General features: G+C 42.3%; 1 protein-coding gene across 2 annotated transcripts in view; it reads left to right on the forward strand.

Moving 5' to 3' along the window:
- The window catches only part of CNGA3 (cyclic nucleotide gated channel subunit alpha 3), an 83,933-nt gene that overhangs the window by 48,444 nt on the left and 7,791 nt on the right, over positions 1 to 27,698 (forward strand). Inside the window, exons 3-7 of one of the 2 annotated variants that reach the window (XM_040336328.1) lie at positions 1,616 to 1,732; positions 5,685 to 5,864; positions 11,865 to 11,915; positions 19,645 to 19,737; positions 25,351 to 25,443. In XM_040336328.1, the coding sequence (XP_040192262.1) occupies positions 1,616 to 1,732; positions 5,685 to 5,864; positions 11,865 to 11,915; positions 19,645 to 19,737; positions 25,351 to 25,443 (534 nt within the window). The remainder of the gene's footprint in view (positions 1 to 1,615; positions 1,733 to 5,684; positions 5,865 to 11,864; positions 11,916 to 19,644; positions 19,738 to 25,350; positions 25,444 to 27,698) is intronic. The other variant, XM_040336329.1, reaches the window with a different exon arrangement.

Below are 27,698 nucleotides of genomic sequence, written 5' to 3' on the forward strand. Positions count from 1 at the left end.
GATCCTGCGACGGGTGCGGGTGATCTCCCGCGATGAGAAGATCCAGCGTCGGGTGATCTCCGCTCCGGCGATGTGAAGATCCATCCAGCGCAGCATCCCGGACCTCCTCTCACCGCTGGGCACAGCCCAGCGAATGAGCGGCTGAAGCGGTGACATTTCTTATATAGAGGAGGCAGAGCCACCCGTCACGTGACCCTGCCCCCTCTGACGTACCCTCTGCTACGTCACTGGGGAAGACCATGAAGAGGAAAGACCTTTCCTCTTCATGGTCTTCCCCAGTGACGTAGCAGAGGGTACGTCAGAGGGGGCAGGGTCACGTGACGGGTGGCTCTGCCTCCTCTATATAAGAAATGTCACTGCTTCAGCCGCTCATTCGCTGGGCTGTGCCCAGCGGTGAGAGGAGGTCCGGGATGCTGCGCCGGATGGATGGATCTTCACATCGCCGGAGCGGAGATCACCCGACGCTGGATCTTCTCATCGCGGGAGATCACCCGCACCCGTCGCAGGATCAGGACAACGCTGGAAGCCGGGAACGAGTGGATTTTTCAGCGCTGGAGTTTTTTTTTTTTTTTTTTTTAAATAAAGGACTTTATTCTTTTGTGTCAGTGTGTTTTTTTTACAATACTTTTTACTTCCTTCGTGAAATGGTAGAGGTACAGTGTACCCCATTACCATTTCACACAGGGGGGGGGGGTCAGGATCTGGGGGTCCCCTTGGTTAAAGGGGTCTTCCAGATTCTGATAAACCTCCCGCCCGCATACCCCCACAACCACCGGGCAAGGGTTGTGGGGATGAGGCCCTTGTCCCCATCAACATGGGGACATCCTCCCCATGTTGAGGGCATGTGGCCTGGTGCGGTTCAGGAGAGAGGGGGGGCCGCACTCTGTCCCCCCCTCTTTTCTGCGGCCGGCCAGGTCAACGTGCTCGGATAATGGGTCTGGTTATGGATATTTAGGGGGAACCGCACGTCATTTTTGTTTTAAATTGACGGCGGGGGTTCCCCTGAATATCCATACCAGACCTGAAGGGTCTGGTTATGGATATTTACCGGGAACCGCACGTCAGTTTTGTTTTAAATTGACAGCGGGGTTCCCCTGAATATCCATGCTCAGTAAAATTAACGTCCGTTAACATAACGGACATTTACGGAGACATTTACTAACGTCCATGTGCCATAGACTTCAATGTTAAAATATAACGGACGTTAATATATCCGTTACTTGCAACGGACAAATAATTTACAAAAAATAGTGCAAGAACCGTCACATATTCCGTTATAACTAACGTCCGTATGTTATAACGGACTATTACGGATCTTTACGGAACATAAAAAAATCCCATAGACTTTAATGATATTTTATAAAGGACGTATAACTTCCGTTTTTTAACATTATCTGACGGATTTTAAAACGGATTATTAAAACGGATTTATTTTGTAGTGTGAAAAGGGCCTTACCATTATCTCCATCTTTATTTTAATATTTTCTTTCCATTATGGAGGGCCATACATCTAATATGAAAGAGCAAATTGAGTTAAAGATCTTGGACGGTACTTTGTTATTAATGAAATGGCTCAAGTATGATTTGTGTTGTGGTTTTCTTGGTATTCCTGCAGGGCTCACTCAATCTGTGATGACACATCGTCTGAACTACAGCGTGTTATTGCATTGGATCCAAGAGGCCTTACGGAATCTCGCAGGAGTTCGTTCACAGATAGAGGTGGAATGGCCAGGTAACCAAACAATAAAGAGGAGGGAGGTTCAATTATGTAGATAAATGTAACACAGGTGTGCATAAAGTGTGGTTTCATCTGAAAGCAACGAGTTGTCAGTGGTGAAGATTAATTGGGGAAATTCAATAAAGCTGCTGCACCACTTTTCTGGCAATCGCTCCTGCTAATGTACTGAACCAAATGAAGCATCAAGACACTTTGGGGTTTATTTACTAAAGGCAAATAGACTGTGCACTTTGCTAGTGCAGTTGCTCCAGAGCTTAGTAAATGAGCAGAAGCTCTGCTGACTTCTAAAACGTCACTTCCGCCCAATGCTATTAAAGCAACATTTTTTATTTTATTTTTACATTTATTTATTTATTTGTTATTGCATTTTAGTGTAAATATGAGATCTGCTGTCTTTTTGACCCCAGATCTCATATTTAAGAGGTCCTGTCATGTTTTTTTTTCCTATTACAAGGGATAAAAGTGACAATTTTTTTTTTTTTTTAACCACTTAAGGACCGGACCAATATGACGCTACCTGACCCAAGGGGTTTTTACAATTCGGCACTGCGTCGCTTTAACAGACAATTGCGCGGTCGTGCGACGTGGCTCCCAAACAAAATTGGCGTCCTTTTTTCCCCACAAATAGAGCTTTCTTTTGGTGGTATTTGATCACCTTTGCAGTTTTTATTTTTTGCGCTATAAACAAAAATAGAGCGACAATTTTGAAAAAAATGCAATATTGTTTACTTTTTGCTATAATAAATATCCCCCAAAAACATATATAAAAAAAAAAACCTTTTCCTCAGTTTAGGCCGATACGTATTCTTCTACCTATTTTTGGTAAAAAAAAAATCGCAATAAGCGTTTATCGGTTGGTTTGCGCAAAATTTATAGCGTTTACAAAATAGGGGATAGTTTTTTTGCATTTTTATTAATTTTTTTTTTTTACTACTAATGGCGGCGATCAGCAATTTTTTTCGTGATTGCGACATTATGGCGGACACTTCGGACAATTTTGACACATTTTTGGGACCATTGTCATTTTCACAGCAAAAAATGCATTTAAATTGCATTCTTTAGTGTGAAAATGACAGTTGCAGTTTGGGAGTTAACCACAGGGGGCGCTGTAGGATTTAGTGTTCACTTGTGTGTTTACAACTGTAGGGGGGTGTGGCTGTAGGAATGACATCATCGATCGAGTCTCCCTATAAAAGGGATCACTCGATCGATGCAGCGCCATAGTGAAGCACGGGGAAGCCGTGTTTACATACGGCTCTCCCCGTTCTTCAGCTCCGGGGAGCGATCGCGACGGAGTGGCTATAAACAAATAACCGCGCCGTCGTCCCGGATCGCTCCCCGAGGGAACCCGACCGCTGCGTGTAGCGGGGGGGGGTCCCGATCGGACCCCCGACCCACGTCTAGGCAGGGACGTACAGGTACGCCAATGTGCCTGTACGTGCCATTCTGCCGACGTATATGTACATGCGGCGGCCTGGAAGTGGTTAAAGAACAGTGTACAGCCATGGACAAAAGTTTTGAGAATGACACAAATACTAATTTTCACAAAGTCTGCTGCCTCAGTTTTTGAAATGGGAAATTGCATATACTCCAGAATGTTATGAAGAGTGATCAGACGAATTGCAATTAATTGCACAGTTCCTCTTTGCCATGAAAATGAACTTACTCCCATAAAAAATGTTTCCACTGCATTTGTGAAGAAGGCTTCAGGGTACCCAAGAAAGTCCAGCAAGCGCCAGGACCGTCTCCTAAAGAGGATTCAGCTGCGGGATCGGAGTTCCACCAGTGCAGAGCTTGCTCAGGAATGGCAGCAGGCAGGTGTGAGCGCATCTACACGCACAGTGAGGCGAAGACTTTTGGAAGATGGCCTGGTGTCAAGAAGGGCAGCAAAGAAGCCACTTCTCTCCAAAAGAAACATCAGGGACAGATTGATCTTCTGCAGAAAATATGGTGAATGGACTGCTGAGGACTGGGGCAAAGTCATATTCTCCGATGAAGCCTCGGAGAAGAAAAAGTGAGCGCTACCATCAGTCCTGTGTCATGCCAACAGTAAAGCATCCTGAGACCATTCATGTGACCATTCACAATTTTGCCCAAAAACACAGCAATGAATAAAGAATGGTACCAAAACACCCTCCAACAGCAACTTCTTCCAACAATCCAACAACAGTTTGGTGAAGAACAATGCATTTTCCAGCACGATGGAGCACCGTGCCATAAGGCAAAAGTGATAACTAAGTGGCTCGGGGACCAAAACGTTGACATTTTGGGTCTATGGCCTGGAAACTCCCCAGATCTCAATCCCATTGAGAACTTGTGGTCAATCCTCAAGAGGCGGGTGGACAAACAAAAAACCCACTAATTCTGACAAACTCCAAAAAGTGATTATGAAAGAATGGGTTGCTATCAGTCAGGAATTGGCCCAGAAGTTGATTGAGAGCATGCCCAGTCGAATTGCAGAGGTCCTGAAAGAGAAGGGCCAACACTGCAAATACTAACTCTTTGCATAAATGTCATGTAATTGTCGATAAAAGCCTTTGAAACGTATGAAGTGCGTGTAATTATATTTCACTACATCCCAGAAACAACTGAAACAAAGATCTAAAAGCAGTTTAGCAGCAAACTTTGTGAAAACTAATATTTGTGTCATTCTCAAAACTTTTGGCCACAACTGTACAAAATAAAAAGAAAAGGTAAAATAAATAAGGGAAAAAGAAAGTTTGCGTGCAGATGCGAAAGCATACGAGAGCAGCGCTCGCATTTGAAAACGGTGTTTAAACCACACATGTTAGGTATCGCCGCGATCGGTAGAGCGAGAGCAATAATAGCCCTGGACCTTCTCTGTAACTCAAAACATGCAACCTGTAGAATTTTTTTAATTTCGCCTATGGAAATTTTTAAGGTTAAAAGTTTGTCGCCATTCTACGAGTGGGCGAAATTTTGAAGCGTGACATGTTGGGTATCAATGTACTTGGCGTAACATAAATTTTCACAAAATAAAAAAAAATTGGACTAACTGTTGTCTTATTTTTTAATTAAAAAAAACATATTTTTTCCCCAAAAATGTATAATGTAAATGAATTTTCTATATAAAAAAAAATTTTTTAACTTGTAAACAACAAATATCAGAAAGAGGCTTGGTCCTTAAGTGGTTGAAGGGGTTGTAAAGGCAGACTTTTTTTTGTCTTAATGCATTCTATGCATTAAGATTAAAAAACGTCTGTGTGTAGCAGCCTCCCCAGCACCCCCTAATTACTTACTTGAGCCCCATCTCTCTCCAGCGATGTCCATGAGTGTCTAAGCCATCCAGGACACTCCTCCTGATTGGCTGTGACACAGCAGAGCCGCCACTGGCTCCCGCGGCTGTCAATGTCAGTCAGCCAATCAAGGGAGAGGGGATCGGGGCTCTGTCTGAATAGATACAAGGAGCTCTGACTCGGCTCGGGTGCCCCATAGAGAGCTGCTGGCTGAGGGGGCACTCTATAGGAGGGAAAGGCCAGGAGCAGCAAAGAGGGACCCAAGAAGAGAAGGATCCAGTCTGTTCTGTGCAAAACCAACTGCACAGAGGAGGTAAGTATAAAAATAAAAAAAATTAGTCTTTACAATCACTTTTAATAATTGGTCTTATCCTTGAACTCTTTTTTAGGGCCCCACAATAGTCCGTGTCATTAAATATGTTATTCATATAAAATGTTTGGTTATCTTTTATTTCCCCAGCTTTTCTCAAAAATGTTAATTTGCACTATGAACATATAAACATATCATCTCAATGAGTAATTCAAAACAGTCATCTATTCTAACTGTTATTCATATGTCATATGTTTTCTCTACTGTCATTAGTTTTATGTAATTAATAAATTACCTTTTAAAACAAAATGTATAAAATAGATCCTTTCTACAGAACAATGAAAAGTTTCAAAATAATGATCAGAGTATTTTTCCATAGGTTATCCAGATTTCTACTCACAGTACAGAACTGGGCAACGAGACACCTTGTCCCAGAAGATCAGCGCCCAGACTCTTTCTTGGAACGGTTTAGAGGTCCTGAGCTTAAAGAAGTGTCAAGCAGGAACAGTAACACCCAGTCTTTTGTAGGGACTCAAGAACGAATAGAAAGAGCAACCAGGTATATATAATACATAATTGTATTTGCTTAAATGGGTTGTAAAGGTTTGTTTCTTACTTTCTAAATAGGTTCCTTTAAGCTAGTGCATTGTTGGTTCACTTACCTTTTCCTTCGCTTTCCCTTCTAAATGTTTTTTTTCTTTGTCTGAATTTCTCACTTCCTGTTCCTCCTCAGTAAGCTTGCCCCATCATCCGAGCCGTTCTGGCTGGGGGTTAGTCACCGTGCGCGCCCCCTCCCTTGGGACTACATGCCTGTGGGGAGACGCTGGCTAACCCCCATCATCCGAGCCAGAATGGCTCGGATGATGGGGCAAGTTTACTGAGGAGAAACAGTGAGTGAGAAATTCAGACAAAGAAAAAAAACATTTAGAAGGGAAATCGAAGGAAAAGGTAAGTGAACCAACAATGCACTAGCTTAAAGGAACCTTTATTTAGAAAATAAAAAAACTAACCTTTACACCCCTTTAAAGCGGGGGTTCACCCTATAAACAAAAAAAAACTTTTTTTTTTTTCTTCTAGCATTAAATTAGGCATAGTAGCGCGAGCTACAGTATGCCTGTCTTGATTTTTTTAGCCCGGTACTCACAGTGCAATCGTACATTGAAGATACCGACTCCCCGCGGGGAATGGCCGTTCCTATCCAGACGGAGGATGATTGACGGCCGGCTCTGGCACGTCACGCTTCTCCGGAAATAGCCGAAATAGGCTTGGCTCTTCACGGCGCCTGCGCATAGTCTGTGCGCAGGCGCCGTATAGCGCCGTGAAGAGCCGAGACCTACTCCGGCTGTCTTCGGGGAGCGTGACGTGCCAGAGCCGGCCGTCGTTCATCCTCCGTCTGGATAGGAACGCCCATTCCCCGCGGGGAGTCGGAATCTTCAAGGTACGATTGCACTGTGAGTACCAGGCTAAAAAAATCAAGACAGGCATACTGTAGCTCGCGCTACTATGCCTAATTTTATGCTAAAATGTTGCTATGGAGGGTGAACCACCGCTTTAAGTAACTCTGTTTTCACCAAAGCTAAATAAAAAAATAAGCTGCCTGAAAAAAGGCTTTTAATACTTAACTATCTCGGGGACAGTGATTAAGGTAGTATTCTCTTCAAGAAGTGAAGATCAGTAGTGCTGGGAGTTGGGTAGGCAAGTCTTCCTATTCCGGAGGCATTTTGTTTTCTTTTTGGATTTTGGTGACGAACTTCCAGAAATCTCTTCTTCTGCTTGTGTGATTAGCTCACTGCACTGAGCTGCAAGCAAAATTACAGGAATCCCCTGCAATAGGAGTTTCACTTTTGGTGACACGGGTTGGTTTACTAACGGCAAATATATTTTTCACTTTGCAAAGTAAGTTGTACTTTTCAAGTAATTCTTCCCTAGAGTGTAATGAATGAGGTGAAACTCTGTTGACTTCTATCTTCCAATCATGTACAAGCAAAAATGCATTTTCTTCCCATTTTCTTTGCACGTGATTTGGTATTCTTTGCAAAGCAAACTTCCCCAGAACTAGTGGCCAGATTCAGAGCGGAGATACGACGGAGTATCTCAGATACTCCGTCGTATCTCTCAGAGTATCTATGCGACTGATTCATAGAATCAGTTACGCATAGATATCCCTAAGATCCGACAGGTGTAATTGTTTTACACTGTCGGATCTTAGGATGCAATACCGTGGCCGCCGCTGGGGGGAGTTTGCGTTGTAAACCAGCGTCGGGTATGCAAATTAGGAGTTACGGCGATTCCCGACGGATTTTCGCGTTCGCTACGTCGCCGCTAGTCTAGTTTCCCGTCGCAAAGTTAGTCGTTTTTTTTGGTGCCCTAACTTTAGTCAGCAATCGTATTGCTGTCTAAAGTATGGCCGTCGTTCCCGCGTCAAAATTAAAAATTTAACGTCGTTTGCGTAACACGTCCGGGAATACGGAGGTACGCTACGCGCGTCGCCGTTCAAAAAAATTACGTCACGGCGCGCAAAGCACGACGGGAATTGCGAAACGGAGCAGGCGCAGAAGGTCCGACGTGGGAGCGCGCCTAATTTAAATGGCACACGCCCATTTGAATTGGCCCGCCTTGCGCCGGAGTCTGCCAGCGTAGTTTTTATCGCAAGTGCTTTGTGAATCAGGCACTTGCGATGAAAACTTGCGGCGGTGTAACGTATCTACGATACGTTACGCCGCCGCAGTTCTATGTGAATCTGGCCCTTAGCTCTTGGAAACCCTCTCTTGCAAAGTGTAACTTCCCTTGAAGTGTGAACAGCCTATTTGCCTTTAGTAAATCAACCCCCGTTCCCTCAAAGCTATTCCTCACCTAAAGCAAAGTTGAAACTGCAATTACAACACAGGTGAAAGGTCAGTGTGTCATAATGAAGGCTGACATTTTCATTCTGAGTATAAATTACTTCAGATCGAAGAACATTCTTTTCAATAGTGTTTTGATTAAAATAAGTGTAAACCATAAAATATAATCTGCCATAAAGTAGAATATCTGTGTGAGATTCCTCAGATGAAGGCTTTCACTTTCTGAGCCCTTGTGTGACCTCTAATGCCGCTTACACACGGTCGGAATTTCCGACAACAAATGTTCGATGTGAGCTTTTGGTCGGATATTCCGACCGTGTGTAGGCTCCATCGGACATTTGCTGTCGGAATTTCCAACAACAAATGTTTGAGAGTAGGTTCTCAATTTTTCCGGCAACAAAAGTTCTTGTATGCAATTCCGACGGACAAAAACCCAACGCATGCTCGGAATCAATTAGACGCATGCTCGGAATCATTGAACTTAATTTTTCTTGGTTCGTCGTAGTGTTGTATGTGACCGCGTTCTTGGCAATCGGAATTTCCGACAATTGTGTGAACGTGTGTATGCAACACAAGTTTGAGCCAACATTTCGTCAGAAAAAAATCCACGGTTTTGTTGTCGGAATGTCCGATCGTGTGTACGTGGCATTAGTTAATGAAGAGTAAAAAAGGTAAGTCTTCATTCAGTTGAAATTTTGTCAAAAGTTTTGATACTTTTGTTAAATGCATTGACATCAGTGGGGAAGGCAAAGTAAAGTTGGATTTGAGGCTGGATTCACACTTGTGGGGTGCGAATTCCAGCTCTGTTATCTCTGCAGACAGATAAGAAAGCTGTTCAGCAGATCATCTCTGTTTTAGCTGCGAATTTGGAGACCTGGGAGAGGGGAGGGGGAGGGGGAAAGTGTATTGAAAAGAATGAGAGAAATCCTGATGAGAACTGAACACATCTGCAAATCACATCTGCACACGTTTTTTCGGCAATGCGCAGTGCGAATGCATCGCACCAGCCTCATTGAAAAAAATGTATTTAGAAATGTTCTGCGAATTGAAGGCACACTCAATTCGCATAGGTGTGAACCCGGCCTTAATGATTTTTCAAGGGTGCAATGGTCTTGGTTATGGAAGTTCCTTTCAACTTTCCTGGACCAAAAAAGCCCTTTATTAGCCCCAATTTATAAAAGTTTATCATAAAAAAATAAAAAGATGATGAAGAAACAGTAACATTAAAAAAAATAAGAGCAACAATACACAAATAATGATCAAATACACAAAAACATATAAAAATAAATAAATAGAAAAGCTAAATAAAATAAGCTAAACTATCCCAAACAACATAGGCCCGGATTCAGGTAGATCCGCGCATTTTTACGGCGGCGTAGCGTATCGTATTTACGCTACGCCGCCGTAAGTCAGAGAGGCAAGTGCTGTATTCACAAAGCACTTACCTCCTAAGTTACGGCGGCGTAGGGTAAATGGGGCCGGCGTAAGCGTGCCTAATTCAAATGAGGATGAGGGGGCGTGTTTTATGTAAATTATTGGTGACCCGACGTGATTGACGTTTTTTACGAACGGCGCATGCGTCGTCCGTGTGCATTGCTCCAAAGTACGCCGCAAGGACGTATTGGTTCCGACGTGAACGTAAATTAATTCCAGCCCCATTCACGGACGACTTACGCAAACAACGTAAAATGTTCAAATTTCGACGCGGGAACGACGGCCATACTTAACATTGGCTACACCACCTAGGGGGCAGCTTTATCTTTACGCGGCGTATCTCTTACGGAAACGGCGTATCTTTACTGCGACGGGCAAGCGTATGTTCGTGAATCGGCGTATCTAGTCATTTACATATTCTACGCCGAAATCAACAGAAGCGCCACCTAGCGGCCAGCGAAAAAATTGCACCCTAAGATACGACGGCGCAGGCCATCGTATCTTAGCTAGGTTTAAGTGTATCTCAGTTTGAGCATACACTTAAACTTACGACGGGCTTAGATTCCGAGTTACGTCGGCGTATCTACTGATACGCCGGCGTAACTCTTTGTGAATCCGGCCCATACTCTCTAAATAAATTTAGAGAAGGAAGAATTTTTTTTTTTTTCCAAGCAAATTATGCCTAAGCAGCTCAGTGAGTAAAAAATTAAAGTGTATGTATAGCCACATTTTTTAGGGGGGGGATAAAAAAGGAGAAGGCATAAACTCCCTGCTGAATCGGCAGAGTTTCGGTACAAGTAATACCCAGCCTAATGAAACTGCTTCATTGTCAAGTACAGAAAGCTCCTATGAGTTATTTTTGTCATTCTGTAAGCTGGAACTATGTTGGTTGGATGGGCCAGTCAATGTACAGACAAGTCTTATGCCGCGTACACACGATCATTTTTCGGGTTGTAAAAAAATGACGTTTTTTTTTTATGTCATTAAAAACGATCGTGTGTGGGCTTCAGAGCATTTTTCAGGTTCTAAAATAACGGGCAAATTTTTTTTGAACATGCTCTATTTTTTCACAACGTTTTTAATATTGTCGTTTTTCGGGTAGTAAAAAATGGTCGTGTGTGGGCCTTTAACGACGTGAAATATCTGCGCATGCTCAGAAGCAAGTTATGAGACGGGAGCGCTCTTTCTGGTAAAACTACCATTCGTAATGTAATAAGCACATTCATCACGCTGTAACAGACAGAAAAGCGTGAATCGTCTTTTACTAACACGAAATTAGCTAAAGCAGCCCAAAGGGTGGCGTAATCCGAATGGAACTTCCCCTTTATAGTGCCGTCGTACGCGTTGTACGTCACCGCGCTTTGCTAGAGCATTTTTTTTTTTTACGACCGTGTGTAGGCAAGGCCGTTTTAATGATCAGGTTGAAAAAAACTTTTTTCTAGAGTCTGAAAACTTCGTTTTTTACAACCCGAAACATGATTGTGTACGCGGCATTACACATTCCTCCAAATGGATTGTGTTTTCTATCAGCAGGAAGGACACGGTAGAAGGCAGGGAGGTTTTTTATGCCATTATAGGCACACTCTCTTACCCCAGCCACTGAGCCCATTGCAGGTGGATGGCTACTTTGATGATACCTATGCTTTTGGTGTGTTAAATGCTTCATGGGTAAATTGTAGGATCATTCTTACAGTAAGACTGTACATACCATAGGTGAGTCAGGAGACAATTACATATCATTTATAAAAATTCTTAACAGATTGATAATTGCACATCAATGTAAAAAAGACATTTTATCTGCTGACTAGCATCAGACAACGGATCAAAGAGTCTGTGGATTTCAGCACTGTAGAGAAGGCAAGTATTGTGACAAGAACTGCAGTTATTATTTTAAATACTGTAGTGAAATGTATTTTAGGTGTAAAAAACAGGAGTTCTGCACTGACAAACAGATATGTTATAAAAGTCAGACTCCAGGGAATATTGTTTATAGTTTGTGATAATGTGGGGGAAATTAACATTTTTATGTCTGGTTTTTATTTTTATTGGTGACCCCATTGGGAGATCTTCCCTTACATCCTGTGTCTGCGATCCCTGTACAAGACATGAAGGGGGTGGTTTGTACAAGGTCACCAAGGTAGAAAGGTACTTACAGCAGTAATAACATTGTAAAAGTTCTAGCTCACTCTCACTCATTTTGTTTACCCTGCCCCCCAATATATTAAGAAGGATGTTATTTTGTATGATATGTATTCATTTCATGAATGGATATGTTATTGCAGCCATTGGACTCTTGCCAGTTTCAATGTCAACAACAGCAACAACACAGACGAGTAAGTTAATGTCTGAAAAACCCTAGAAAAAAATCGAAGAAATTGTGTTTGTTTTCTGTTTATATTTATCTTAGAGATAGATTTCCAGTCGTAATACTTGTACAGTGAAAGTAGTACCTCGCCTTCCTAATTTCCTGCCCTATTTTCCTAAATAACTGTTAATGGGACAAGTTTCAGCTATGTCAGAACTTTTTATACAATTAAATTAATGGAACTTTCATTGCTCTAAAATTGCATTCAATTTGCTTAAAATGGAGATTTAATAGCAGCTTAAATTTTAATTAGATTATATTTGATTATAGCAGTTTCATAACTCTTCATTTATTTATGATGGTCGGGACTAAGAAATATATTTAAAATTGTTTCTTTTTAAATCATATACATTGTGTACAAATATTTTCTATTTAGATATCCAGCCAGCATGGTTAATTTTTTTTTTTTACATTAAATGTTTATAACTATTATTGCAAAGAATTTGAATTATACAGAAACTGAAACAGTGCCCAGTGTTACATAACTAGACAAGACAGGTATCAATATTTGCATATGTTAAACAATATGATGCATTCATATGTAGTCTAAGGCCTTGTACACACGACAGAGTAACTCGTCGGGCGAAACACATCATTTTCCTCGTCGAGTTCCTTGTTAGGCTTGTCGAGGAACTCGACAAGCTTGCTTTGCGTACACACGTAACAGACAAAATCGCCTTGTTCTCAAACGCGGTGATGTACAACACATACAACGGCAGGGGAAGTTCGATTCCACTTGCACAACTCTTGGCGCTGCTTTTGCTAATCTTATGTGTTTGCGTGTTAGGCCTCGTACACACGGGCAAACATGTCCGATGAAAACGGTCCGCGGACCGTTTTCATCGGACATGTCCGCTGGGATCATTTGGTCTGATGGCTGTACACACCATCAGACCAAATTCCCCGCGGACAGGATATGCGGTGACGTGGCCGCGCCGTGGCCACGACGATGACGCGGCGACGTGCGCGACCCTGGAAGGTCAATGCTTCCACGCATGCGTTGAATCGCTTTCAGCCGGGCGGACATGTCCGGTGAGTCATACAGACGACCGAACATGTCCGCGGAAACTGGTCCGCGAACCAGTTTCAGCAAACATGTTCGGTCGTGTGTACGAGGCCTTAAATAAAAGTTTGGTAAGAGACGATTTGCACTTTTCAGTCTGTTACAGCTTTAAAAATGTGTTATCTCCATTAAAAATGCTACTTTTACTCCCGTCTCATACTTTAATCTGAGCAAGCGCGGGTTTCTTAGCATACACACGCTCAAGTTTCTCATCGGAAACCAGCCCGACGAGGAACTCGACGAGGCAATTTGAGACTCCCGTCGAGGAAAAAGAGAACTTGCTCTCTTTTTGGCTCATCGAGTTCCTCGACAGTTTACTCGATGAAAAACGTACACACGACCAGTTTCCTCGCCAAAAAAGCTCTCCCACCAAGTTTCTTGATGGATTTTGCCAAGGAAACTGGTCGTGTGTACGAGGCCTTAGAGCTGGTTCACACTTAGGCGGCACGACTTCGGGGGCGACTCCACAAGGCGTCCTGAAGACGACTTCAGAGGCGACCTGCAAAATGACCTCTGTAAGGAAAGCCAATCAGGTCGCCCCGAGCAGCCCCCGAAGTCGTACAAGAACCTTTTTCTAAGTCGGAGCGACTTGCGTCGCTCCAATTAGAACGGTTCTATTGCATAGAATGGGACGCGACTATTTAAAATAAAATATTGCCCTTACACCTTTTTCTTAGGGTGGCTACGCTAGACCGACATGGTCTATATCTAGCCACCCTTGTCAGAGTGTTTTTGCAGTGAAATAAAACACTGGTGCAGCCAGTGTATAACTTCCGCCAAGCTTCATTCACAGTACCACCCATTGCCAATGGGACATAAAGTGGAATTTCACCCATAAGGGGAAGTTCCGCTTGTCTGCCTCCTCCCCTTCTAGTCTTTAAGTTTAGGCACTTTTTTGGGGGGTGGAGGGGGAACGGGTACCAGGTTTTGACAGGTATCTGCTCCCACATTTGGTCAGATCACACAGCGATCTGAGCTGAAGTTCCAACCCCCTCCTACCCTTACAGCCTTCTGGGGCACGTCACAGGTCCCAGAAAGCTGCGGAACCATTCACATGATGAAGCGTGGCTCACTCATGCACAGTGGAAAGCCAGCGCTTGGACCCAAAGACTGCCAAAGAGCTGGCTCGAGTGAGGATAGTGCTGGATCCCTGGACAGGTAAGTGTCCAATTATTAAAAGCAATCAGCTACTGTATTTGTAGCTGCTGCTTTTTTGCTTTCAGGAAAATGAACCACGTTAAGGGGCATGCATGCGCATTGTTGAAGTAAATAATGGAAAATGTAGTCTGAGGAGAGCATTGCATTGCTCAAGTCTCTAACCAGAAGTTTTAGACTGGGGCTTTTAAAATTTGTGGGGCAGATTGAATAATCAGCAAATAAAAAAAAAGTCTAACAAGCTTTTTAAAAAAATAAAAAAAAAATAAGGTGGGCATTTATATATTGTAGCTTTTAGGGGGAGATTTACCAAAACCGGGACATTCAAATTCTGGTGCAGCTGTGCATAGTAACCAGTCAACTTTTAAAGTGGTTCTAAAGGCTGGAGATTTTTACCTTCATGCATTCTCTCCTGGGTCTCTCGCTCCTCATTGGCTGAGATGCAGAAGCAGGAGACATTGGCTCCCGCTGTTGACAATCGCAGTCAGTGAGGAGGGAGCAGGGGGGGGGGCACAAGGATCAGGGTTCGGGAGCAAGCATACACGTGTGACCCCATAGCAAGCAGCTTGCTATGGGAGCACTCAGCAGGGGGAATGGGAACAGAGCATCGACAGGGGACCCGAGAGAGGCGCATTGAGGCCACTCTGAGCAAACCGATTGTACAGAGCAGGTAAGTATAACATGTTTGTTGTGGGGGGTGTATAACAATAAGGGGGCGCTAATAGTAGGTGATAAATAAATTCCAAATTCTAACTTGAAACAATATGTTGACTATAAGGTCAACAATACAATAGAGATTTAAAGTGTAAGTGCTTATATGATAACAACATCAAAAAATAAGTGCAAACAGGTTAAAAAATGCAGCAATGGTCACTAAATGATAAGCAATTGGTAAGTCCATGCATCAGAAAAGATTTTCCTCCTAGGAGGAAAAAACACTGCGCTAACAATAAAAATATAATAATATAATAATAATGAAAAAAAACACACTTGTGTGAGGAAAGAAGCTGCCAGTACCAATACTCTAAAATACCCAAAGTAACAAAAAACATACAATCTAGGTACAGCGCTATGCAAATGATAAGTCAGGGCTCAAGTCCTGCGGGAACGCGTGGGAACGGAGTTCCTGCACTTTTTTCACAGCAAGAACTCAGTTCCCTTTGCAGGACTAGAGCAGCCGAGCCGCCCGAGCCAATCCTTCACTAAGCGGCGATGCCCAGCTCGAGTCACTGTCAGGGGCAGGCGAACCTTAGTAATCCTTTATGTTACTGGCCGCTTCCTGTATATGGATTCATCGGGTAGTGTGCGGGTATTCTGTCACTTCCTCGATGCCGCAATGCCTCCTGGTAGCTTTTGTCATTGTTCCCAGGAGACATTGCGGAGATCTGCCGCGAGTTATCGCGGGATTTAGAAAGAACTTGCTTCCACAATGTCTCCTGGGAACAATGACAAAAGCTCCCAGAAGACATTGCGCATTGAGGAAGTGACGGAATACCCGCACACTACCCGATTAATCCATATACAGTAAGCGGCCAGTAACATAAAGGATTACTAAGGTACAGTGAATCAAAAAACAAAAAAACATGCGGTTTAGTAAATTATGCATATGAGCGTATTATTATTTTTTTTTTGGTGGGGGAGTGGATCTTGGGTGGGAGTTCCCACACTTTTTTCCCCAGGACATGACCCCTGTGATAAGTGATATGCATATAGCAATAAATTTGATCAGCATGCATATAACATAATAAGTAACATGTATATGAAAATTACTAGTAAGTGAAAAAATGATGAGCAAAGTCCAAAAATTTATCCAGAAAAATATTGATGATAAAGTTCATAAGAAGTGATCTGTGGCAATAGTTTTCGTGTGAACGGAATTCCACCACCGAAAGGACACCAACTTGTGTAATGTAGTCTCCTTACCACAAATTTCTGACCACCATTACAGTGATCGTAGCAGGCACAGGGATATTTTAAGTCTTCCCAGATAGACTGTCGCCAGGTGAAAGTGCTGGAAGGATCAATCCAATAGGCTCGTTCCAATAGGGGTGTACTGGATTCAGACTCACATGGAATAAGAAATAAGGGGGGATCCCATAGTGTAATACCATATGATATGCGGTTTTATTAAAAAGTAAAGTGCACTTACAATTAAGAAGGCAATCAAGCGTGATGTATGTACAACAGAAGCGGCGTCTCCTCTGAGCCGTCTCCCTTCTTGCTAAGCTCCGTATAGCGAATCTCCATCGGAAGTTGCTTCGGTAATGCGTGATGACGTTTCCAGCAAGTCCATGCATCAAATGGTTAACTTGAGAGTAGACACCATCACCACGGAAAAGATGGCAAACTGACAACACCCGGTGAGGGGTAGAGGTAAGTGCCTACTTACCAGACCACCATGACCCCTTGTTTTAAAAAAAGGATCAGGTGGAGCTTTAGTACAGTTGGTGGCCTAAGGTCTGTACTGTTACCTGGATGAAAAACGGGCCATAGTGAAGTTCCGTAATTTATTGTAAAACAGATTAAAAACAAAAGCCAAATGGCTGCTTACTTGTGCAAGTGTCCTGACGAAACGTACGTCGAGGCATTCCTGGTCACGTTCAGCTACTTCCGGATTTGGCACAGAGGGGCGGTGGAACGCACGCTACTCCTACTCACGACAGTGAGCTAAAGTGCGGCCGTGCTCCACGTCACATCTAGCTGTAACACGCTTGATTCCTTAGTGCCAAGGTCTCGGCACATGCACAAGTAAGCGCCCATTTGGCTTTTTTTTTTTTATCTGTTTTACAATAAATCGTGGAACTTCACTATGGCACGTTTTTCTTCATTTTATCCATGGTAATTTCTTCTGTTGGAGTCCGTCTCTGGCCAGTCCCATCCAGGTACCAGTACAGACCTTAGGCCACCAACTGTACTAAAGCTCCACCTGATCCTTTTTTTAAAACGAAGGGTCATGGTGGTCTGGTAAGTAGGCACTTACCTCTACCTCTCACCGGGTGTCACCAGTTTGCTATCTGTTCCGTGGTGATGGTGTCTACTCTCAAGTTAACCATTTGATGCATGGACTTACCAATTTACTTATCATTTAGTGACCATTGCTGCATTTTTTGGACCTGTTTGTACTTATTTTTTTATGTTGTTATTATATAAGCACTTGCACTTTAAATCACAATTATATTGTTGCAAAATGAAGGAAAAATGTTCTGGACAGCCGCACACCAAAAATAAATTGCTTTTATTTTAAAATCAAAAAACACACAAAAAGCATGCCACAGCAGACGGGTAAAAAACGCTTCACACCAAACTTTAGTGTTTATTCATAGCTTACCTAATAAGCTATGAACAAGCACTAAAGTTTGATAGACTTCACATGTCCCAGCATTGGACCAGTTGTCTTTCTATCATATGAGCCAGTCCTGGAGGCAGAACTTTGGAGAGCCCTGCTCTGTGTAATCTGGCTTCTCTTATCTCCGTGCACTGGTGAGGCTGCAGATGGGCACTGATCAGGCGGCAACGGTGAAGCTGCAAATGGGGACTGATCTGGCTGCAATGGTGAGATTTCAGATGGGCACTGATCTGGCTGCAATGGTGAGATTACAGATGGGCACTGATCTGGCTACAATGATGAGGCTGCAGATGGGCACTGATCAGGCTGCAATGGTGAGGCTGCAGAGTCAGGCTGTTGAGTCAGAGTTACAGCTCTTCACTCAGCAGGGAGGAATGTTTATCTCCAGAGAGACTGCTTCTTTCAAGTAGAAAACAGCATACATTAGCTACTCTGATCAGGGTCCCAATGGGACATTATCTTCTCCTAAGGCAGAAGATCTTTTTTTTCTGGCCTGGGAGGGGGAATACCTTCTTACACAGTCCTGCCTGAGATAAAGGCACACCAAAAATTACTTTATGGTAAATATAATATAATAGTTACTCAAAATATATACCCAGTAAAAATACACTTTATCCCTGGTCCACAATCAGCTTCCAGTCAGTTTCCCCTGTTCCCCAGTCTACAATCAGTTCCCTTTCCTCCTTTTGCAATGGTCATACATGATTAGATGCAACTCTTCTCTTCCCCGTGCTACTCAGTCATCCTCTGACCATGATCAGCTCCCACGCTGCATCCCTCAGTCTCAGCCACAGCTATATAACCCCCTGACCTCCTGAACACAATCATCACTGTCTGTGCCTCCTCTCTTTTTAGTCTTACCTGTCCAACATCAGTTTGTGCAATAAGCCCTCTGCCAATGGTACACAAGTACCTACTGCCCTTCTCTCCCCCTGACCCTGGGCAATAGTTAGCACCCATTATGCCTAATTTTTCCCAAGCCCACAATCAGTTACACCCTGTCTCTTTTCTCGCAAGGCCTTGAGCAGCTCACACTAAAGCCTGGTACACACAATCGGACAAAGCGTAGGAATTTTGTCTGAAGGGCGTTGGCCAAAAACTTGTCTTGCATACAAACAGCAAAGATTTATCGGCCAACAAACACAAAACGATGTGTTTTTTCAGCTAATTAGCGCCACCGTTTGGGCAACTTCTGCTAATTTTGTGTTATGGTTAGCATTGCTTCTGAGTATGCGTGTTTGTACTTTGTATTTTTTTGTCTGAAGGACTGTACACACGATCGGATAATCCGACAAAACATCTGTTGTCAGAAAATTATAATGCATGTTATCCAACATTTGTTGGTGGAAAATCTGACAACAATTGTCCGATGGAGCATACAAACGGTCGGATTTTCCGACAATAGCCTGCCATTACACAATTCCGATCGTGTGTACGGGCCTTTAGATTCCTCTCTTATTCTTCCCCATCCATGATCAGCCACTGTTCTGCCCCCTCTACCAATGTTCCATGGTCAACTATCCTTCCTTTCTCTTCACCCTTTCGGCACCATCAGTACATGATCAACTAGCGATCTCACCCCATACACCAGCCACAAGCAATGCACACTCTCTCTCCTCTAACACCACCTCTTTATGATCTGCTTTTACTCTGTCTTTCCCCACAATCACCTGTTTCTAGTTGCCTCCTTTTGTGATCTATCTGCTTCTAATGCTCCTCCCAGGACTGTGGGTAACAGGTAAAAGGAGGTACACCTGAGCAAATAATACCGTCCAATCTAATAACTTTATCTGATTGGACGGTAATGCAGACCAGTATGTTGAAACATAGAGGTCTAAAAAACATTTAGCTCTACAAATTTTTCAGAAAGGGTTAATTTTTATTATAGAAAAAGTGGAATGTTAATGAATTACTGGATCCTCTATTTAACTAAAATTTGCAAATGGCATACAATAACTCAACGTTTTTGTATCTGACAATGGCTTTTGAAGTTATTTTGGTATACTACAGATTAAATATTTTCCAATATATTAATTCAAGACATAGCTGAAAATAGGTAGCTAGCCCATGTTGTTCTTTCCTTCTGAAAAGCCTCTTTGCACTCTGCATGTAAAAATCTAATACATTAAACAGCACAAAGAAAGAACAGAATAATGCCAATGAGAACAAGGAGCAAAAACAAGAGGACAAAAAAGATGCAAAAGAGGATGATAAAAAAGCAAATGAGTAAGTATTGTAATCATTCCTAGATTAGAATTTATATAAATGACGATTTCTGTTTTGGAAATTGCATTTACTTGAAAAGGTTTGTCTGACAAAAGGTTGATTTACTAAAGACATTAGGAGCGGTTTACTTAGAAAAGCAGATGTGATTAAATAAGGCTAACCTGTGTTAACTTTGAACACTTAATCATGTGTGAAGGAAAATAAAATACTGTAAAAACAGGATTCTTGCTTAAAGCAGTAGTAAACCACAAGAAAAAAAATGTCCCCTGCAAAATAATAGCATAATGTGTTAGTACGCATCACATACTAACACATTATCTAAAGACTTACCTTAGAACAAAGCCCTCCAGCGGCACGCTGTCAACGCTGACAGGGCTTCCACCCTTGCCTGGTCTTCTTTCCAGGTTTGTGGGCTTTGGCAGGTTTGTGTGACTGGCCGAGCCACAGTGACATCACTCCTGAGCATGCGCATGGGACTCATGGCTGCGGCACGGCTCTCTCAATGAACGGCACACTACCGGCTGCTACTATCGTAAATATCTCCTAAACGTTGCACGTTTATGAGCTATTTACTGTACCTACATGTAAGCTTTATTATAGTCTTACCTAGAGGTACAAGTAATCAAGGGGGGTTTTACTACCACTTTAACCTTATTTGCTAATAGCTGGCCATACATTAGTAAAATTCTTGTTTTCAGAATATCCGTTTTTTTTTTCAATTATTTGTAGTTAGTGGAGTCAAATCAGCAATTGTTTTTGATTGTATTGTTGAGAAAACTCAAAGGAGCAGGTTGGAAAATTGTTCTTGACCGAAAGTAATTATACCTTATTACTACATCTAGGATTCTATCCAAGTAGTAGGTCTACATGAAACTTTAAGGGCTTTTGAATTAAATTAGTTGGCTCAATGATGACAAGATGGAACGCTCTAATGAACATAGATGGTCGGCTTAAGCTGAGTTAGTATTCACTTTGTAAAGTGAATATAAATTTTACTAAGTAAATAGCTTCTACTCCCTGACTAAATAAACCCCATTGTCGTCGTCCCCTTAAAGTCATAGTTAAGCCTGGATAGAAAAACATAATGGGAGCAGAGGAATTCTTATTAAAACAACATTTATACAGCAATATTAGTAAAAATAATAAATTTTAATGCCAAACGTATTCTTTTAGCTTTTTGTGGAGTCAGAAAAGGTTTGATCAACCGCCTGGTCTTTATCTCTTACTATTGGGGAGGTTCTTCTCATGCTCATATGAGATAGCTATCAATTGTAAGCTTAATGTGAACCTGTGGTTTGGCAATGCAAGACTTACTTTATTACCTATTTGCTTCTTCTTCATTGCCTTTGATTGCCAAGAGCAAGAAGAAAAAGCCCTGTTTAAGGTACAGTCATGTACAGTAAAATAAGTACACCACATTGAAAATTGTTGACTTTTTTAAACATATTTATGCAAGCAAACAGGCATTCCAATTTTACTTAACCCATGCCTACATATAAAGGAAATATAACTGAATCAGCAAACAAGATGTTCTTTTTAATAATTTAAACAACAAATATATCAATAGATGTAATGGTGCACTGTGAAAAAACACAGCCTTGGCATCAAAAGCAGGCAATACTCACTGTAGCAGAAAGGACTTATTGTAGGCATTTTGTGTAACAAATAACAACCCACTAATCTCTGACATTGAGCAGGTGATGGGCTCCTAAATGAGGTTTAGGTAAGGGATTTCTTCTGCTGATTTCTCAGGGTGTACAGTGCCTTAAAAAAGTATTCATACCCCTTGAAATTTTCCACATTTTGTCATGTTACAACCAAAAACGTAAATGTATTTTATTGGGATTTTATGTGATAGAGCAACACTAAGTGGCACATAATTGTGAAGTGGAATTAAAATGATAAAGGGTTTTCAAAATCTGAAAGTGTGGCCTTATCTAACCAGAGCACCTTCTTCCACATGTTTGCGTGTGTCCCCCACATGGCTTCTTGCAAACTGCAAACAAAACTTTATATGGCTCTTTCAACAATGACTTTCTTCGTGTCACTCTTCCAACAATGGCTTTCCTCTTGCCACTTTTTCATGAAGGCCAGATTTGTGGAGTCCACAACTAATAGTTGTCCTTTGGACAGATTTTCCCACCTGAGCTGTGGATCTCTGCAGCTCCTCCAGAGTTACCATGGGCCTATTGGCTGTTTCTCTGATTAATGCTCTCCTTGCCTGGCCTGTCAGTTTAAGTGGACGGCCATGTCCTTGTAGGTTCACAGTTGTGCCATACTCTTTCCATTTTCGGATGGATATTTTTTATAACCTAACCCAGCTTTAAACTTCTCAACTTTATCCCTGACCTGTCTGGTGTGTTCCTTGGCATTCACGATGCTGTTTGTTCACTAAGGTTCTCTAACAAACCTTTGAGGGTTTCACAGAACAGCTGTATTCATACTGAGATTAATTGACACACAGGTAGACTATAGTTACTAATTAGGTGACATTTGAAGGCAATTGGTTCCACAAGATTTTAGTTAGGGGTATCAGAGTAAATGGGGCTGAATATTAATGCATGTCACACTATTCACATATGTATGTTTAAAAAAGATGAACATCATTTATCATTTTCCTTCCATCTCACAATTATGTGCCACTTTGTGTTGGTCTATCACATAAAATACCTATAAAATACATATACGTTTTTGGTTGTAGCATGACAAAATGTGGAAAATTTCAAGGGGTATGAATACTGTGAAGAGTTCGAACAACTGCATTCCACCTTCTGTGCGCTCTGGCTGTGTACTTTTCACCGGGCACATGCACAATTCCCTTCTTGGAACATGCTGGTATTGAACGTGCGCTGTACTTCAAATGCCTGCAGGGGGAGGGTGAAGTGGAAGGGCGCTTAATTTAATAGCAGAGGTGATTTTTATGCATTCTGCCACCATATTGCCAACTCTTGCTAGACCCCAATCTGGTGATTCATTGCCCAACTGTCTCTCTCTAGCAGCATCTGAATGAGTTTGGCGTCAATCGGAAAAATGATCTGTGACAGGTGTTTTGTAGAAGCAACAAGAGATGAGGAGGTGGATAATCAGCAAGTTGTATTATTGCTAATGAAGCAATTTTTTCGAGACACATTAAAGTAATTTACAGCTACAAGCCTAGTTATTAGCCAACAGCCAACCCATCAGCCATCTATTCATCTGGAGGTTCCTCATGAGGTCTCTACATCAGAATGTTTTAGTCATTCCTTGACTGATGAAGAAGAGACAGTAGGTTTTAACTTTTCCTTGGTTCAGCCCTTTATAAAATTACTCCAACAAGCTTTTCTATGGGAAGACCCATCTGTTTGCAGAAGAATGGGGTAAAATGGATAAGCCAATCAAGAATAATTTTTGAAGCTTTATCCCTTCAGGGAAGTAAATGTTAAAGCTCCTAGCAACCATCCTCCTGTGAATGTGGCCTTATTGAGGTTGGCAATGCATGTAACGTTGCCTCTGGAGGATGCAGTATGTTTCAGGGATACCATTGACACGTGGATCTGGATTTCAAGAAGATATATGATTAGATGTTGGCAAACTCCGGCAAACATACATAGAGGCTGCAGATTTCTTCAGGACATTTATCTGTTTGCATTGTCTGCAAAAAAAAAAGGGGGGGGAAAGTCTTCCAGTCAGCTTATTACTTATTGATTAGTCAAAACAATTTGCCTGGCCTAAAGGTATGGCAGTGCCAGATTGAACTATTTTACATTTGTAGGGTGGCTTCTTGGTCCTCACTCAATACCTTTATAAACAATTATTGTGTCAAGTTTGTCTCTCTTACGACAGTTGACTTCAGTCAGAGAATTATTTTGCTACCTTCATTGATAAAAATCTTCAGCATGTCCTCCCTGTGTGGTCTCTTTTTGTTTCTCATGTCTATTCTGACATGAAGTCATAGGCGTGCGCACAGGGTGTGCCAGGTGTGCCCAGGCACACCCTAATCACCCTGTGCAGCACAGATTTCCTCTACTGCCCTCGCTCCCATCTTTCCCCCTGCAGTGCTGCCAGCTTCCCTCCTCTCCTATCGGCTGTTGCTGCTGGAATGTTTTAGAAGTGGGGAAGGGACCAGGAAATATGTAATTTGCTGGCCCCTTCCCTTTTGGAATGAGCACCATGAGTTGTCAGTAGGGTGTGTTTGGGCTTTGGGGTGCACACCCTAATGCAATAGGCTGCGCACACATATGCATGAAGTAAAAACAGGAAAACAAAAACATTGATTTTAAAATTACCGTAATTTTCCTTTCTTGACAAGCACCATGGCAGCTTAATGTTCCACCCCATCAGAGTAGGCTAGTTATGCAACACTTTGGCTGCAGAGAAATACAGATTTATAAGTAAAAAGTATTATGGGGGTAGAGAGGGAGGTGGCTACCCATGTGTTTGCTGCCATGTAGCTCATTGACAAATTATGGTAAGTATGAAATCATTTTTTTTGGTTCTTTGCCACTATTTGAATCAAGATCTAATCCCTGTTCAAATATGTTGAAAAAGGTATCAATTTCCATGAGGTGTACTAACTTTTTCACAATGTCTGTATATGAAAAATGATTGAACCCTCTGTTGCACTGGTGCTGTTTTAAAACTGGCATAAAATAACTCATGTTTTATCTGACAGTGGCTTCTCAAGTTCTTTTGGTAAGCTTCAAGTTAAAGCTGAACTCTAGCTAAAAATAAATAAACGAATAGCCCAGCAATAGTAAAAATGAAAAGCAGATTTTGCTGCAATGCTCAACTTTAGTCCAGATATGTCCCCCATAGTAATTCCTTTCTGCAATTAGATGCAATAAAGATGGCACCTAGTGTGATGTTTTAAAACATAGCTGCCCCTTTAAGAAAGTGGAAACACTGAACCGTATAAAAAATCAAATGTAAAGGTGTTGACGCTAAGGCCCCTTTCACACTGGGTGCAGGAGGTGCGCTGGCGGTATAGCGGCCCTATTTTAGCGCCACTATATCGTCGTTTTTACCACGATATTCGGCTGCTAGTGGTGCGATTTTAACCCCGCTAGCGGCCGAAAAGGGTTCATATCGCCGGCAATGCGCCTCTGCAGAGGCGCATTGCTGGCGGTATTACCGCGGTTTCCCATTGCTTTCAATGGGATGGAGCAGTGGAGAAGCGGTAAACACCCCGCTCCTTCACCGCTCCAAAGATGCGGCTAGCAGTACTTTTGGAGCAGTCCTGCTAGCGCACTGCTTCAGTGTGAAAGCCTTCAGGCCTGAAAAATGTGTCAGTGTGAAAGGGGCATAAGCACCAACACCTTTACATTTGATTTTTTTGTCCTGCTATTATATGTCACCAGTCTTCCAGACATGGCCAGTGGAATTCAACCCACTTCCTTTTGAGTCCAGGCTATCAAAGCATTACCACACTGGATGGCACCCGCATATCATTATGTGATTTTTATTTAATAGAAAATTAAAGAATAAAATATGTATGAAATATCATAATGTACATAAGGCCTTAAGGAAAATGGTTACAAGACATACGTAGCTAAACATAAGTAGCTAGCTTATGTTCTTCTTTCCTTTTCAAAAACCTCTTTCCATTTGCATGTAAAAATCTAATGCAATAAACAGCACAAAGAAAGAACAGAATAATGCCAACGAGAAAAAAGATCAAAAACAAGAGGACAAAAAAGATGCAAAAAAGGACGATAAAAAAGAAGAAGAGTAAGTATTTGTAGTTACTCCTAGTTTAGAACTCATGTGAATGACAATTTCTCTTTTAGAGTTTGCATACACTTGGAAATGTTTGTTTGAGAATTTAAGCTTGTTTCGCTAAAGAATGCTACTTGGTGATGTTCTTGCAGTTCTTTAAGCAGTAATAAAGTCTGCTTTGTGTAATAAAGGCTTAGGTAAGGCGTAGGTAAAAACAAATATCTCCTAAATGTGCACCGGTGGCGTCACTGGCACATGCGCTCTGAAGGTCCGGCATACCGTGCTGGACCTTCACAGCTTTGTGCCTAGGCCTCCTATGCGCCTGCGAGGGAGTGACGTCATCGCCGCTCCGGCCACTCATACAAATGAAAGACTGGGGGAAGATGGAAACCCTCTTACCGGTGACAGTGCACCACTGGAGGGATTCTAAGGTAAGCATTTGATAATGTGCTAGTATGCGATGCATACTAGCACATTGTGCAATTGCATTACAGGTGTTTTTTGTGTTTTTTAACTGCCGCGGTTTACTACCTTTTTAAATATAATCAAAGCCAAAACTTTTTCTGACTGGAGAAGGATTAAAACTGCTGTCTGTTTTTTGCACTTGTCTCTTCTTGTCCTGTAGACGAGATAGGATATTGTTCCAATGTGGGGGAAATCTAGTGTCCCCATTGAAAGATTTCCCCTATATTTCTCTTTGTAGTGGCAACTCAAAATGTTCGATTTATCAACAAGACTTGACTGCGGTTCTAACCCCTCACTGCATTATCTAAATGTAATTCAAAAATGCCTGAAGTTTAACTTTAAGGCCGGGTTCACACCTATACGAATTGAATGCTCATTTCCCCGCATTCAATTCGCATTGCAGGAGAATGTGACTGGCTCTCTATGGAGACGGTTCACATATATCCGCAGCGGGTCCGGTGGTGTGCCGGAAAAACGTGCCTTTTTTGGTGCGTTTTAGGTTTGATTTCAGCCCAAAATTCGGGCTGAAATCGAACATGGACTGGTGAACCAGCATGCACCAGACCCCTGCTATGCGCTGCATGCGTCGACAGTGTGAACCCGGCCTAAAGAGAACCTGTGCTTTTCCCAGGGCAATCCCTGTGTAAGCAATGGACTTACTATTTGTCACTTGCTCCTCCATACCCTGTTGCTAAACAGAGTGGCAAGGAGAGTTTATACTTCTGGGGAGGTGGGGTTTAAAGAAAATCTATTGCGCTTTGCTCTAAATGGACAGAGCACATAAAGTGGAACTAAAACCCTGCCAACATCTTCTCCCAGGCTCATTCCAGTTTCAGGGTCTTTGGCAACCATAATTGCATAGCCCCCAACTGTCCCTGATTTTGAGGGACTGTCCCTGATTTGGAACAATGTCCCTCTGTCCCTCATTCCTCCTCATTTGTTCCTCATTTTGACTTGATCAATATAGATGTGTATAAAATACACTTTTTATCTATCAAAAACTGTTCCCCACTGCTAAACCTTTCATCTGATTTCTACATTGTTGTATTTGTAAATTCCAGAAGCCAATATAAAGGAATAGTAGTGGTAAAAAAAAGAACTTGTGGGCTTAACCAATCTTGTTTTTTTTTGTATAATTTTCCTTTAAGGTGGCATGGCAAGGGGTGTGTCCTAAGCCTACATACTTTCGCTGGTAGGTGTCCCTCATTCCCATCTCAAAAAGTTCGGAGGTGTGTAATTGGCAGGGATGATATAACTCCCAAACATGCACACAGGAGTTCATTTAGCCTGTGCAAAGAAGGTATACTGACATTCTAAAACTTCTTGCAGGCAGGAAGGTAAGCTTCTATTGAGGAAGAGATATTATGGGATGGATTTATTAAGACTGGAGAGTGCAAAATCTGTTGCAGTTGTGCATGGTAGCCAATCAGCTTCTAACTTAAGCTTGTTCAATTAAGCTTTGACAAAAAAACTTGGAAGCTGATTGTTTTTTGTGCAGAGCTGCGCCACATTTTGCACTGTCCAGGATTAGTAAATCAAGTATACCAGCTTTCCCAACCCACCCCAAAGATGCTGCTTGGGAATTTTTTTTCCCGTCCCGCAAACGCACCACCCAGGTGTGAAAAGGCACACTGGAATGTATGAGGCCCCGTACACACGACAGAGTTTCTCGGCAGAATTCAGCGAGAAACTCTGTCAGAGCCGGATTCTGCCGAGAAACTCTGTCGTGTGTACACTTTTGGCCCGATGGAGCCGCCGAGGAACTCGTCGAGAAAATAGAGAACATATTCTCTATTTTCTCA

Source organism: Rana temporaria, chromosome 2 (genome assembly GCF_905171775.1).
Source record: "Rana temporaria chromosome 2, aRanTem1.1, whole genome shotgun sequence".
Classification (NCBI taxonomy): Eukaryota; Metazoa; Chordata; class Amphibia; order Anura; family Ranidae; genus Rana; species Rana temporaria.